General features: G+C 41.0%; 1 protein-coding gene across 1 annotated transcript in view; it reads left to right on the top strand.

The window, feature by feature from the left end:
* Positions 1–16,159, top strand: part of LOC111225777 (E3 ubiquitin-protein ligase znrf2-like) — a 53,514-nt gene extending 37,355 nt beyond the window's left edge. The window contains exons 2-5 of the mRNA XM_022750809.1: positions 5,630–5,725; positions 11,894–11,999; positions 14,867–14,939; positions 15,040–16,159. Coding sequence (XP_022606530.1) covers positions 5,630–5,725; positions 11,894–11,999; positions 14,867–14,924 — 260 coding nt within the window. The 3' untranslated portion in view covers positions 14,925–14,939; positions 15,040–16,159. The remainder of the gene's footprint in view (positions 1–5,629; positions 5,726–11,893; positions 12,000–14,866; positions 14,940–15,039) is intronic.
* Positions 16,160–16,571: the final 412 nt, after the last annotated feature.

The following is a 16,571-nucleotide window of genomic DNA, read 5'->3' as shown; positions in this document are numbered from 1 at the left end:
GAATAATTTGACAAAGAGGTGAAATATAAAGAGAGAGAAGCAGAGGGCCAAGAACAGAGCCCTGGGATACTCCATATTGCACAGCAGAATATGTCCATATAGTGTTATTATAGGAGACGCACTGTGTTCTCTTTAGATAAGTAGGACTTTAACCAGGTGAGGGCCAGGCCAGGAACAGAAAAGAAAGAAAATTTATCAAATCAACATCATATTTGGTCGGTCTAATCTAAAGACCTTTGCAGAGCTAAATTGCAAAGCTTTTGAGATTTCGTTGTAGGACCTGCCCATGGCGGCATGGCAAATTTCAATGATTTGTCATGAAAGAGGAAGTTGCTATTACTCCAACCGTGTTGTCAAAACTGTCCAAAACTTTATATGTTTGATGACTGTCTCACACTGAAGACATCTGCATGGTAATATGAAGTCATAGTCATAGCGCCACCTACTGGATATAGGAAATAACCCTTGAAAGACAATCATCATTTGATGTACAGCAAGATAATGCATGTTTGGTGCATACATTACATGCAATACACTGCAATACACTTTCTCCTCCGCCGAAGATTAATCACACCCACCTCAAAGTTGGTCAGGAAATGCTTTGTAGCGAAAACTGTGAGTTTTGGTGAAACAGCCTGCCTGGGGCGGCACGGCAAATTTTGATCCATCGCAATTAATTAAGAATCAACTCGCATGGGGCGTCGTGTGGCGCCTAAGCAGGCGCCCCATGTGTAGAGGCTACAGTCCTCACTGCAGTTGGCCCCAGTTCGAGTCCCGCATCGGACGGCCTTTGCTGCATGTCATTCCCCCTCTCTCTGCCTCCCCATTTCCTGTCTCTCTCTACTGCACTATCAATAAAGGCATAAAAAAAAAAGCCCAAAAAATAAAAAAAGAATCAACTCACTATAACTCCATTATGCATTGTCCAAACTGCCCCAAACTTTACATGTTTGATAAGAGTCCTGGCCTGAACACATCTATATGTCCATATTCAGTAATAAAAATAGCGCCACCTCATGCCGACATGTAACCTTATGTTTTACTCTGTCATTTACTTTGCCTAACAGGTTGACCTCGCCCTTGTCATCAGGTTCATAAAATACTTTGCTGAATGTGATGATGCTTTATTGTGGAAATTGTGGGTTTTCATTCAAGGGCGTGGCTCTGGTGGCAAGGTGAATATGAACCAGGAAGTGGCTTAATGTCGGAGCTGATCAAAATGCTCCGAGGTCAGACTGCTTCTTTGTGCTGTGACGATGTCTCCAGCTGTCCAGGTGTCTTTTCGCCAGCTTAGCCAGGGAAGGATACACTTGCTCGTGTGCTTTCCACCAGCTGAGTGAGTCTTCTGTGAGTGCCAGTAGTGGGACTTCTGTGTATCTTTTCATCTCCTACTCAGCTATGGCAGAAAATGATTTTGGTGGGGCTCCAACGTCACCATAAGTCTGACCAAGCAAGTCTGCTAGCCCACATGACTTCCTCATCTTGGTTGGGATGACAGGGGATCCGGGATCCTCTTCAGTGTAACAAGGTCTCTCCGGATGTTCCAGGGCTTCTGGCTCAGAGATGGTCGGCTGCCTCATTTCTTCCTGCAGAATACACACACAAGCATAGAGAGAGATAGAAAGGGAGAACATAAATATCCTTTAATATATTTTTAATTAGGTATGCAGCAAATACGTTTATCTGTCGGAAAGCAAGACAGTGGTAGCTAAACAATATTGTAGTTAATTTGTCTATATGTCTTAAATCTTTAGCCTCATGACTACAATATTAGTAAGCACTGGCATTTCTCAGGTTGGTTAGAAATAAGATACATTATTATTACTATTTAAATGTTTGTTTACCTGAAGGGTTATAACCTCAGCAACGACACTAGCATAGGTTTCTTGTCTCTCCTCTGGGGGCAGGAACGGCAGGGTTTTAAACCTGGGGTCGAGCGTTGATGATGTGTAGAGGGTGTTCTCTACTGCAGTGGCATATCTCTTCATAAGATCTTGACTGATGCTTTGTTTGATGTCTCCCGCCAGCACTGTGTCGCCAATGTTGTCATGTGTATCGTGCAACAGCTGCGCGAGCAGCGGTGCTATGACTGACAGAGTAGGACTCTTTTCCTTAGACATCACAGTGGTCGCCACTTGCATCGCCTTCGAGGCCTGCACAATTTCTTCGGCGTGCCCAATGTCCGTCTCATTCAGAGTGAAAATATCAGTCCCAGTCGGGAGACAGGAGCGTTGCGCAAATGGCAGGCTGTTGTTCAAGTAACCGCCGGAGCATTTCATAAGACTGTTCCATCTTGTGCCCACATCAGTCTTGAGTTTGTGGCTCGGGAGCTGTAACATTTTCTGTTTTGTATCTAAAGTGTTTCTTGCCACCATGCTTCTATTGAAAAAGGCACTCTCTCCATGGCCCTGGCTACTGTTGGCAGGTTTAACACCCGCTGTGATGCCAGATTGATTGAGTGAGCAAAATAGTCACATATGAATGCACTGCCCTGGAGGTCCACGCGTCACAAGTTAATGCAACCCTTTCTGCTGTACTCAAAGATTCCTCGACTTAAAGCTTCATTGCTTGGTAAAGTTTAGCGGCCACTGCATCGGTGAAAAAATGGCAAGACGGAGTCACATACCTGGGTTCCAGCGTCTTGAGCATGTAACAAAAACCTTTGTTTTCCACAACGCTGTGTGAATGCAGGTCTTTGCACATGAAGTGGACTGTGTTATCTTCTTAGCTCGCTCGGAATTTGGTGGTAGTTTTGTCGATCTAAGTGTGTCCAATGTTGGTTGGTTTTTCATTGGCGCTGGATTAGCTTGGCTCTCATCAGCTAACACTGCTGGATGGTGGCATGAGAGGTGAGCCCTCATATTCGTGGAATATTTTATTTTCATATGACACTTGCAAATTGCATGTGTCATATCAATGTCTGTCTTTCCTTCTTTGTTATAAAATATAAAATAAGTCCAGACGTTTGATTTAAATTTTGTCGGCGGACTTCTCAGTTCTTTCTCCGGTGTCATGTCTCCATCATGCATCTTTGTTTTGTCCAACTACCGGCTTAATCTTGCGAGAGTCACACCTTTGCTGTGCTGACCTCACCATACAGTGAGCACTTAGCACCATGTAGTGGACTGAAAAGTCAAATGATTTTTATTATTCTGGTACCCAAAGAGTTGAGCTTGTATTTGCAACATTTATTAAGAATTTATGTAATGAAATATCGATACTTGATGTCTCTGAATCGATACAACATCATCACGCAAAATATCGCGATATTACACTGTATCGTTTTTTTCCCCCACCCGTTTTACACGTTGATGTACTCCTCCTAGCAGGTTAAACACACCCAACTCAAAGTTGGTCAGAATATGCTGAAGACTTTGATGATGGCTGAGTGTGAAAACGTTGACTTTTGGTTGAGTGGTCTGACCTTGGCGGCGCTTCGCCATGAAACAGGAAGTTGCTGTAACTCAACAATCCATTCTTCAATCTTCCTCAAATTTCACGTTTGATGATTGACTCCCACGGAAGACGTCTGCATGATGATGACAATCATCATCTGATTTACATGACATTTTCATCAACGGGTCTCAGTTGATATACAGGAACATATTGTGAGCTTGTTGTATGGTCTCTGGCTTCACACAGTGGACACAATTAAGAGTACATAGGACAATGTACTACCACCTGTCTGCTTCCACATGGTCTGTGCAAGAAATCTTAGCCCCTAGGAACGGTGTCCGGCGGTTGCTAGGATGCGCGGCTGCTATAATCAGCCTGCTGCGAGCCCTCCTGAGGTTACAAACATGGTTATATGCGGTTGTATATGTGAAACTGTAGTGGGGAAAATTTTATTAAATCTTAATTTAAAACTACAAATAATAAGTTACTACATTAATTAGAAAACATGTCAAATATAGTCTTGACATTTGCAAAGGCATGAACAGTTTGCTATCGTTCTGATGATCGTCAATCACAGAGACTATTGTGCATCGGCACAACCCTACTGTCCACTACCTGCTCAGCAGCAAACAGCAGACAGACACAGTCAGAGAGCAGCCGGCGAACATAGTGGAGCATTTAGGCCAAATTAGGCATTTAGGCTAAAGAGCCAGATACTTCCCTCAGGAGCTGGTGGAGACCAAACACAGAGCTAAAAGAGAAGGAACACTGGACTGAGATTCATCAGGCAGCTGAAAACATGACTAAATAAGAGCTAATGTTCCTCCATGTGTGCTGGATGTTTAAATAGGAAATGGTTTTTCATACATTATACATTATAATATATTATAAGGTTAATGTTTACGGTTTGCTACACTGACCTCAAATGAGCCAAAAAAAGAATTAATAAATGTTTTAATAAATTAATGGCTTTAAATTGGACCACAATAACAGAGAGATAAAACAACAAAAATTGAGGGCCCAGACTCCCACATGCTTACTGGGTCTAAAACTCTGGCGCCAGACCACAAAGAGCCTGAAAGCACACTGGGAGCCAGGGTAAAGACAATAAGGTGGCCACTATAGTGAAAGCACCTACAAGTCTAATGCAGTCCAATACAACAGCTCATCCATAACATCTAAAAGACTGTAATGTTTAGTTTTAATTAATTATTAATTTAATTACAATATATTTATTATTGATGTAGGTCATAGTTAGTGAGTTGGTGGTGCTGCTCTAGACTTCATCCATCCATTTTCTTCCACTTATCAACGGTTGGGTTTGCGGTGGCACCCTGTAAATGAGGTTCGGCCCACCTCATCTACAGACATGAGGGTTCATTTCAGTTTAATGCACTCCAGAACAACGGTACTGAAGTAACCCCACGGAGCCCCCCGGAGCCACGGAGGCTGAACATTAGAAACACATCTCAGTATAATGCAGTCCAGTTCAACATCACCAACTGACAAACTGTGACCTCAGTAATAAAGATACAGGAGAAGAATAAATCACTGACATCGTCAATAAAAGCTTTGTAAAGATAGAACATGTGGCAGAGGTGTTCTACTGGATTACATTAGAATAAACATTTGTAATAAATTACAGTACTAAGGGACTGAGGACAGATCATCCATGATAAGAGATTAGCAGAGAGCTGGTGGATGGCTTTCAACAACAGATGCTGAAGGTGAAGGAGAGGTTGAGGCAGAAATCTAAGACACAGACAGGTTAGTGGCAGGAAACAGTTTGTAGAGTGATTTCACAAAGTTTCTCAATAGACACATGAGCAGAACTCAAACTGACAGCCAGGACCTTGAATACTGTGATCCACGGCAGGTGGAGCTGAGTCAGTGCAGGATCCTGTGGTGCAGATGGGCCGGTCATGATGGTATGGTTGGACTCAGGCTGGTTACAAATACACTGTTTTGAATACCAAGCGTCAGGCTGATGTTTCTTTCACTGGTAGTGACTGGTGTGCTGGGTATAATTGCAGGATCTGTTGTGCAGGATTCTTGTTAACACGTCTGGTTAAACTGACAAGTGATCACAGGGAAAACAATGGTACTGAAGAGAGAGAAAGAAAACACTATGAGTGATTAGACATGTGATATTTTCTACTTATAGTCACTCCACCCCATCCACAGATGATCTAATTCTCTCATTAACTGTGTCGTGTTTTCCTTTTTCTTCCAGGCTTCAAGTGCCCTGTCTGCTCCAAGTTTGTGTCCTCGGATGAGATGGATCTTCACCTGGTTTTGTGTTTAACCAAACCCAGAGTGACGTACAACGGTAGGACTGACCCTTCCTCTGTAACTCACTTTACAATTAGTAACATAAAGTAGATAAGAACAGGTGTGCCAGTCAGTGTGAGGAACCTGCAAGCAAGTAAAACCATGATATAACTAAAGATATGCTAAATTAATGTAAGCATACAGAGGATTACGTCTTAATATTGACAGCCTTCTTATAGTATAGGTTTATATATAGAGAGACCAGACCTAAATTCATCAGTTTTGGATACAATCAGGTTTACTGCAAATATTACAGACTGCTTAATTAGCTCTCCCCACAACTTCCTGTGTTCCACAACTGCCACACGTGTCTGTCATGTTTCACCTTAATTAATATTTAATCTAAACACTTATGTCGACATTTTGATAAGATCCTGTAAGTTTGATTTTTACAGACATTTTACAATTGAAAAATAAACTCGTCATTGACAAACTTGGACTCACTAGCTTCCAAATTATCTCGTGTCCTTCATATTTGATCAGCTGATATCTACCAATATCAGTCTGTCTGTCATCAGCTCAGATCTGATGATAATATTGGAGCGTGCTGTTCATTTCCTGTTTCAAATCGACAGTCAGTGATGTTTACTTTATCCTTGACTTTTCCACAACCTTAACGGTGTATTTATTATTGTAACCATGACGACAAAGGTAACCTCTAATCTTAATGAAATATATATTTTAACTCAAACAACAACCTTTTCCCAAACCTAACTAAGCAGTTATTGTGCCTAAACTTAACCAAACCGTGACCGTTCCACAATCTAAGCTGCACATTTATCATGTTACAGTGATGAAAGGAACAGTAAGCTTGCCACTGGTACACTCCTATGGGACAAACAACATGTATGTTGGTACAGGTTGGTGGACAGATACTATCTTTGTCTCCTAGTGGATATGACTATCTCCAGCTGCACATGAAGTACACAGGCAGGTATATGAACACCACTGCTGGTGTTGCAGCTTCATGTCTATCCATACATGTTGGTAAAAAGTAATTGCATCAGGAGTAGGGGTGGGCGATATGACAATATTAGATCGTGAAGGATTACAACGTGAAGACGATCTTTCAAACTGCAGAGATCGTGGGATCGTCTAGGGCACATTCTATAAATTGCAGTTCTATGCTGATGCACCGACGCATCAGACGTATTGACGTCGTTAACCTGACCGACCAATCATAGCGAATTACGGGCAGTGACGCGCTTTCCTACCCGCCTCCTTGTTTGTGTGTGTAGCGGTAGCACATGGAGAGCGATGGCTGAAAGCCAAACGGAATTGGTCGCTAAAAAAAATTCCACCTTCATTATATGGAATTGGTTTGGATTTTCCGCAACTGATCAAGTGCAAGCAAATGTAATCTGCAAAGTTTGCACAGAAACCGTTCGCACGTCGGGTGGTAACACGACGAACCAGAATGTTGTTGTTGTTTACCTTAAACTTTACGTTGTTTGCACATGCAGGCAAAACTGCGACTATTTGAAATAAAATCTGTTAAGAAAGGTTCTTTGGTCTAAATTGTCTGTTTTTCTTTTTCCAATTTAAGATCGTGATAAAATCGAAATCGTGATTTTATTTTTAAAAAATCGTGATATGATATTTTTGCCATATCGCCCACCCCTAATCAGGAGCCTCACCTCCAGCAGTGGTTTGAATCTGAAAGGACTTCTGTCTCATCTCATCCTGTATTTCTCTCTCAGCATGTATGAACTCCTTTTACTCCCTGTTAGGGCTGTCACTCATTATTTGAAATTTGAACATTCGTTCATTTTCGTTCTAACATGGGCTGAAAAGTTCATATTTGAGTTGTAATGACCTGTTCGAAATGAGGTCTACAGTTTCTGTTAGTGCATCATTTGAAGTTGCTTGCCCAGTGATCCAGCAGAGAGCGCTCTATCAGCTTGACCGATTGCATGCCCTATTGACCTATCAGTAAACTATCTGACTCAAGACTTCCAAATTTAAACACCCCTCCACATTTCTCTCACAGCTGAATGTTTTTCAGGCAAGTTTAGTTCCTCTTTGAGTCATTTGACTTCCTGTTCAGCTGCGACAGATTCCTCTCGGTCTTCCTGTCCATATGATATCCTGGTCTGATCGGGTCCCCGGGTATGTTAAGGACTACAGTCAGTGAAAAACAATGATGCTGTGTTTACGATGCTGCACCTCTCAAAGACATAAGTCTTGAAATCTATGGTGTATGTTTACAAAGTCTTTTTTTCTGTCGGCCATGTCTGTAGTAAACCCTCTTGCCCTCATCTGCCAACAAAAGGTCCTTTATCCATTACTTTGTGTCCTGAAAAGTCTTTTTACTCCACTAGAACAAAGGTTGATATCTGAACCGCAGTGACACCAGCTGCTGAACAACGACTTTTTCTTTTATCCATTCTCTGAAGAGTTTAAAGGAAATGACTCCCGCTATTTATTTTGTAGATTAAAACTGTTCAACTGCAAATGCTTTCAAAAAACACCAAAGCAGCAATAAAGGACAACAAAAGCAAAAAGCCACTGGCATCGCCCCCCGGCTAACACTAGCTCACCAGAGGCTAGCACCAACACCCCACCACCATGGTTTCAAGAAGTAATGGAAAGAAGGTTTGTAAAAATCCAAGCCTTACTGGACCAAAAGCTGAACACTTTAGCTGACTTGGTGTAAAAAACATATCAATGACAATCATTCTCTGGGGCAGCCACTTAAAGACACTGAAAACGGGTTGGCCACACAGAGAGCCTTGACTTTTTACACAAAGACTTCTGTGATATAAGAACAAGACAGAGGAAGAAATTAGCGATCTAAAAGAAAAGCTGGATGATTTGGAGAACAGAGAGAGGAGGCATAATCTAAGACTGGTAGGCTTCCCAGAAGGTGTGAAGGGGAAAAAAACGCCATCGCCTCCTTAAAAGAATGGCTCCCAAAAATACTAGGCCTGGAAATTGTCAAAACCAAAGACTGTAAATAAAGATGGATGTAGCCTCCGTTACATCACCAAAAGGTTTCTTAGTGGTTTTGAAGCTCAGAGTGAACTGCTCCACCGTCACCATCTTGGCATCTCTTGTGATTGGCTCATCGACCTGTTGTTACTAGAGCTTTAGAGAGAAGCCTGAGAAAGGAAATCTAAAACTACACAGGTTCTTAAAACCACAAATATATCTTCTTATAGATCAACAGTTCAAATAAAACACAGGAGAGGAGGAGAATATGGAGCTTTAAACAATCCAATGACAAATTAAAAAAAGTAAATCAAATGTGAGTGGACCTCATCATACCAGACTTAGTAGGTGCTGACTGGCTGTTTAAAGACAATTAGGTGGTGAACTGTGACCCCTGGAGTAAGGCCCTTGATTGATTAGTCAATCGACAGAAAATAATCAACAACTATTCTGATCATCAGTTAAACATTTGAGTCATTCTTCCCACTCCTCTAGCATGTGGATTTTCTCTTTTCCTGTTTTGTATCACAGCAAACACAATACTTTGTGCTTTTGACGCCCTATCTCAGTAACGCCAAATTTGGCATTAAATGTGCACTTGGAATCAAGGATGAACTGATTAGATTTTGGTGTTCAAAGGTTAAGGTCACGGTGACCTCACAAAACATGATTTTGGCCTTGTGAATGCAATATCTCGAGAAGTCTTCAAGGGAATTCCTTTACATTTGGTACAAATGTTCACTGGGACTCAAGGATTGAAATAGAAATTATGACAAAACTTCACACTGGTTCATATTTTACATGACTCTGGATAAACAGGGATGTAATCTGAAACCAGTCTGAGTGGCAGAGGCATATAACCGCAATTCTAGTATGAGTGAATGTTTTCTTCTTGGAACATCATCTTCACTTCCACAGTTCACCTTTACTGAAATCTCTTGATGTCACTTCAGACAGTGGAAAGCCATGCTAGATGTTTCCCTATGACGTCACCAACGCCATCTTTTGTTATTGTTTTGATTGAGGCAGAAATTACAGACTGTGCGTTAAATATGACAGTATTTTTGGTGCAAAACAACTGAGATAATATGATAAAAATAAATATCAGAGTAATGATAGTGAAATGTAAAACTACATGTAGTGCAGTTCAGTCCTCTGAACATTATGCCAAGTTGCCTGGTCCAACCAACACCAACGTGGCGGTGACGTTGATCCAGCAACCTCTACGTAAGACGAGGGCGTGGCTTGAGGTGCCACAGGTACAAATCCCTTTTGCTCCACATTTCACAGAGACATTTGATGCAAAAGTCAGAGCGTGCAGAACTTGCCATTTGAGACTCGTAGCGAAAGATTCAAGCAGTTGTAGTTATTGACTCGTGATTGTGCGATAAAAAATATCAAAGAAAAAAAAGTATTTGTGAGTAAATATTTTACAGATGTGCAACTCTCATTGCATGAATTCACATTCTTATTTGCTTCACTTTATTATTTCCGCAGCAACTGTAGCAAAGATGTGAGCGTATGAGTTTCTTAATTTGTGATTTGTAAAACAGGATTTGTGCACCTGCACTGAAGAATTAGAGAAGGTGTAACAGTTGTGTTGTGTTTGTGGGAGAGAAAAAAATCATGTGCAACTCCAAGAGCATCTTTTCTCTGTGACCTCAAATTTACTGATACACACCTGTGATTATTTTATACAACTACTAATTCCAGTCACAGGTGCTCAGTTGCTTTGCACCAAAAAATACTTTCATAGTTTAATACTATTATAAGATATTTGTGTAGTGATGATCTTGAACAGTCTTTCTATCCTGCATGTTTCCTCATCATTCCAAGTCATTGGTGTCCACAGTCAAGCAGCCTACAGGGCAGAGGAAGTTTTGTCTCTGTGCTCATTCACTCTCTCTCTGGTGCTGGGTAAAGAGAGAACAAAACTGACTTGATGTGTGAACATGTGTCAACACACACAGACAATGAGTCCCTCACTCTCACTGTATCTTCCAATGATGGAGAACAGAAATCTTTGGCCACTAAAACAAACATTCAGCAGCAGGACAGCAGTTTTCTCTGAGCCTGTGTGAGTGACCGACACTGTCAGTGCATGAAAGATGTCTCCCTCAGCTGAGCTGTCGTATGCTGCAGCCCATAATAACTGGCTTTTCCAGGCCTATGTGGGTTAATCCACTGTTACATAAGGCCGGTCCTAATGACTCTGTGTGTTTTGCTGCAGGTGATGGGTTTAATGGTGCACACACTGACTTGCTCTTCCCACTCCAATGCTGTGCATAGCAGAGCAATATGAATACTGCTCACACACACACACACACTTAACACACAGAGGTGGCAGAGGTAGAGTTTTCCTCAAATAAAGGAGTATCAGTAACACTGATATTTTAAAGTCAGTTGGGATCAAACCCCCCCAACATGTTGACGTTCCAACCATAGACTGTAAATGAAGATGGACATAGCTTTCATGATGTCACCTGCAGGTTTCTGAAGAGCGGTTTTGAAGCTCAGAGTGAACTGCTCTACCATCGCCATCTTGGCAGTGCCTGACTCCGCCCCTAACTCCCAGTTAATCCAAAACTGGACAAAGAGGTGGGGTGTGTGTGGAGCTGAGACTTTGGTACATACCGCTTTGTGGCAAACATAAGCTCACCCACCTGTTACTCAAAAGAGGCCACGCCCTCAGTTATGCAGAACTTTAAGCCTTAATAAAATGTAAACAGGTGAGTTATAAAAAAATTCAGCCCCCGTAGAGACCAAAACTGTATTTGTACCAGCAGTGTGTATCTGCAGTAATGGATACATGGAGTTTTTGTTCTGTTTGTCCATATTGTTAAATGCTATGTGTGGTGGGTTGAGAAAATGTATTGGACATACATGGAAGTATGTCGATCTGTTATGATGGGCCCAGGACTCATCTATAGATCCATCAGTTTTATTCATGTTCCCCAGAGAAAATAACTTTTTGATAAACTCATTTGAAACTATGAATTTTCCTCTGGCACCACCCTCAGGATAAATTGTGAACTGCATAAGACATTGTTTTCTGCTGGGAAGATTACATTGAACTTTTCTGCATACATTCATACTTCTAGTAAGCCATTTCAATTGAAATGACCTTAAAAACTTTCCTCAAACTTGACCATCAAATATATATTGATAAAAAAAAGTAGAACCGAATCGATACTAGATTCTTCCACAGAAGCTTTGTGTGTGTGTTGTCTCACAGAGGACGTCCTCACTAAGGATGCAGGAGAATGTGCGATCTGTCTGGAGGAGCTGGTTCAGGGAGTCACCATCGCTCGCCTGCCCTGCCTCTGCATCTACCATAAAGGGTAGGAAGCTGCTTCACTTCTTTTTCCTATGATGAACAGGTAGTTGAGCTTTAGAGAACCACCTTATTAATAATGCTAGAAGCATCATTAATGAGGTGGTTCTCCACAGCACTCCCACTACAGGTTTACAATCATGTATTTATGTTTAATTATGAGGCTAAAATGAGGAACTTGTTTAATGAGTTAAGGTCCTGTTGCAGGTTCATGTTGATGAGCTCGAACATGGATAAACACGACTGCTTCATTTGATGGTGACTTTCTCGTATTTCTACTGTTTCTCTTGCAGTGAAAACTTTGAAATTCATGAATCTGATTCCCAAACTGAACTTCCTGAATCATACTGTGTTGTGTTTAAAACACGCAACCGAACAACACAGCCATTTTTTCCAAACTCTGTTTTTGCTGTGAACACTTGTTAATTGCAGCATTAGGAGTGTTGTGTACTGAAGCACCACAATACAACAGGATACACAGCCAACTACAACAATGTCCTCAATCAGTCAGGTTTAGGTTATATGACCGTATATACCTGGAGGTTAATCTATTCTATTTATACTGAGGAAGATGTGTCAATCGGATCAAACGTAACTGGACCAAACACAGGTGTAAAGAAGGAGTTTTAATTAACACAACATCCAAAAACTTACAGGTTTATGAAAACTGACAAAATCCAAAACCAGGTTATTCAAACAACAGGTAAAACTGAGGGACAATCACGGGAGCACGAGGAAACGACAGTGAAACTGACAGAGGCTCAGGGAAAGACAGATGGAAAACATCATGAGGTCAAGGAAAGATGTGGAGGAGAGTTTATAAGGACTTAGGAAAAGACACCGCTGTGCAGAGAGAATCTGACTGCACTTACACTAAGCTTGCTTTTTTAAATCTTTAAAATCTATAAAAAAAAATCCCTAACACTTGGATGATAAATCCTCCTTTCCTAACCACAAAAACAAAACAATCAGAAATAAGATGACATGAAAGAAATATACCAGAAAGTTGAGCCATTAAAAATAATAATTTAATAGAAATAAGCAACAGGAGTAGGGCCAGAATAAATTATACTTAAACATAAGTAGGCTATGTAGAGTTTTGACCTGTTTACATTTGTTAAGAGGGGATATTCATTTTTTAGTGCAGTGGTTTTGAAACTATGTTTATGTAAAGATTGTTATGATAATGATAAATTCAACATGCTTGTTGATGACAAGCATAGGCCTACTTGATGATTCCTAACTCAATGTAGCAGAGAAGAGACCTATATTTATAGATCTGGGCTTCAGTCAGTCAGACAGAGATTTCCATCAGTTCTGGATCATGTCACAAACATAAAACAGCTGCTCTGATGTTTCTACATTAATGTGTCTCTGCTTTGGTGAAACTACAATGGTGCATCACTTTAAATGTTGCTGCAGAAACGATCAGTGGGACTGCAAAGGTTCAGTGTTTCCTATGCTAAAGGAGATAAGATAGGAAGCACTGAAGGTCTGTTCCTTATCATTTAGAGAATGATATCATGGCTGCTGCTCAGATACAGATTCGATCACAGCCTGAGACTTAAATACAACAGTGAGGCAAGTGTAATTGAACACAGGTCAAACTCATCAGGGCTGACCATCACAACGAAGGAAAAACTAGACAAAAACAGCAGTTAAAACAAACAGTGGACACACAGTCAAAATAAAACAGGACCCAAGTTACCAATAAATAGTCCTTTCACGACTGTCCATTGTGGGCAATGATCATAATGTAAATACGTATAGGATTATTATGATTTTTACAGTAAGGTGCTGAAGTATCTTGATCCTGCTTTGATTCAGGTCTGACTCACTTAAAACATTTATTTTATCCATAAACAGGTTGATGCAACATAAAAAATACATCTGCTGTGATTTTCCATCGTATCGCTCAGTACAACTGGTTAATGGTCTTTAAATGAACTAAATGAATTACACTTAATTACAATTAAAATGACATACAAAATTTAAACAGCAGTACAAAACAAACAACCTCACACAGTTACTTAAGGAACAAACTAAAAACAATGATTCACCCAAGTGTGTTTGGTGGATGAACAGAGCAGAGGTCTGTACCATGAAGCTATCAACATATCCAGGACAACTTTTAGTTATCTGTGTTAACTGAACCTAACATCGTCCTGTTAACCTGTACTACAAACCTGCTTATCAACTGGCTCAGTCAACCCTGGGTTTACCTGTCCAGCTACGAGCGCGTTCATGTCAAAGAGACGGAGCTGTTAATTATAAGCAACATCGTCTTAACTTCTTTTTTTGTTTCAGAGAGAAGTAGTTCATGTCTGACTGAAATGTTCATTTATGATCATGGGAAATATTGAACAGTGTGTGGATCATTGTTCTAATCAAAGACATCAGAGGTTTCGTTTTTATTTCCATTTCTGGACACAGAACTAAAACCAGAGTAACACATGGAAAGACTCAAACAGCAAAACCATTCACTGATCTATACAAATATCTACTGATGTTTACTATTTACCGCTCTATTGTAAACTCTTTTGTCCCTGTCAGGATCCTGTAGGAATGATGACTCGGTTTTTCCAGGTATCTGATTGGTCAGTAGTTTGGCTGTTGACAGGTTTTGATCTGATCCTCTGAAGTTAACCTGCGCCAGAGCAGGTGAGGAGATCAGCGCAAGTTACCATGGTGATTTACCCCGGTAACAAGTGAACCACCATCATAGGACTGACAACCCAGAGTTAAATCTTAAGTTACCTCGATAACCTCAGATGCTGCTTCGTAGTACAGGCCTCTGGTGTGACTACATGTTATCAGCAGATGCACCTAAACAGAAACTATGAGGTATAACGTGACGGTCAATCTGTGTTGCAGCTGCATCGACGATTGGTTTGAAGTGAACAGATCGTGTCCAGAGCATCCAACAGATTAACACTCATTTGCACAGGTAACCTGTTTTCTTCATAGTCATTATAGATTTTTAAAAAAATATATATTTCAATAATTCATTTCTGAATTTTTAAACCTCTGTTGGTTGTGTGATGCAGGTACCCCACACTGAGTGTGGCTCCTGGGAGACTGCTGGACACTGTGACCACTGTGATCAGTTAACCACCAACCCCCCCACCCCTGAAAAATAATGTAGTACCATGGTGTGCCAAATCTCATTAAAGCAAACTTCAGGGATACAGACTTCATGTTTATGTTTGAGTTTGTAAATCCACACTCTCAGCATGGACCTCTGCAGCCCCGTCACTCACAGCCACACCGGCCGTCACCACAGGCGGGACTTCCTGAGCAGCCACTGGACAGCAGGTGACAGCTGATTGTACACCAGGACACTGGAGAAGGTGGACATAGTCCTGGGGGTGGCGGTTCTGTCACGGCAATGGGGGGTGGGGGGGGTCTTCCCTCCCCCTCCTACTCGATCCCTCCCCTCCTTCTTCAGCATCACTGTCTGCCAGTGCCTTGTTGTAGTGATGCCCAGCCACAGCAGGGCGGCACTGAGGAGTCCAGACTGTCAGCAGAGCCTGAACTCACCAGACAGGACCATCAGGACCATCAACACCATCAGCACCATCAGCACCACCTCACCACAACTGCTGCTCCACCCAGTCCAGGAGAAAAAAGCCAGAGACGGGACAGCATGTCTGCATCAGCAGCTTGGACACTTTCAGAGCAGACACTGCTGCGCAAATGGTGCCAACACACACACACACACACACACACACACACACACACACACACACATGCACACACGCACACACACACGATCATCAGTGCTCTTTTATGATAAACCATGTTGTGGAGGTCTTCAGATACAGAGACCTGTCCCACGACCTGGACAGGACGTCTGAGATCAACCTGAACCTGCAGCAGCTTGTTGCCACTACGGAGACAAAAAATATTATCTCAGTTTCTTGTTATGAGAACATTTTCTTGTTTTAACTGGATGATTTTTTTCATGTTACAATAACATGTAACAACATGTAGAAGTGTTTCACTATGTTAAAAGAAACGTTTCTTATTTTAAAGAGATTATGTGAAATAATGGGATCTGATATTAACAGAAAAATCACGTTATAATAACAGTTCAGTGTGTAGTAATAACAAAAACATCATAACCTGAAAAATATTTCCTTGTGCAAGATAATCTTAAAACAGGAAAGTTTTTGAGTCAATTTTTCTTTCTTTTTTGTCAAATTTGCTCTGTTTATTTGGCTATTTTGTTTTCATAACAATAATCTTCTGTTGTTTTCATCAAGTCAGTCAGAGGCAGATATTAATCTGAACATGTTCATTCATTTAATAATTTGATCATTTTTGTATCAACTGAGGATAAACAGGTTCTTACTGAGAGTAAAACAATGTTTTGACTTTCACATTTGCTGCATTAGAGGAGGAATAAACACCAGGTCAGTGATGATCACAGGCCAACCTCCTTTAAACAGGTGACAACTGTCACAGATAAATTCAATGATAAAAAACATTAAAGGATGGACTTAAAAAATAAATAAAAATATAAAAAAAATAAAATATAAATGCAGTTTTTGGAGCATTTTTACTGTAGCAAACATTT

The sequence above is a fragment of the Seriola dumerili genome, unplaced genomic scaffold (assembly GCF_002260705.1).
Source record: "Seriola dumerili isolate Sdu_G_001 unplaced genomic scaffold, Sdu_1.0 BDQW01000016.1, whole genome shotgun sequence".
Taxonomy (NCBI): domain Eukaryota; kingdom Metazoa; phylum Chordata; class Actinopteri; order Carangiformes; family Carangidae; genus Seriola; species Seriola dumerili.
The sequence above is the reverse complement of the archived record's forward strand: the minus strand, read 5'-3'. Positions and strand labels throughout refer to the sequence as shown.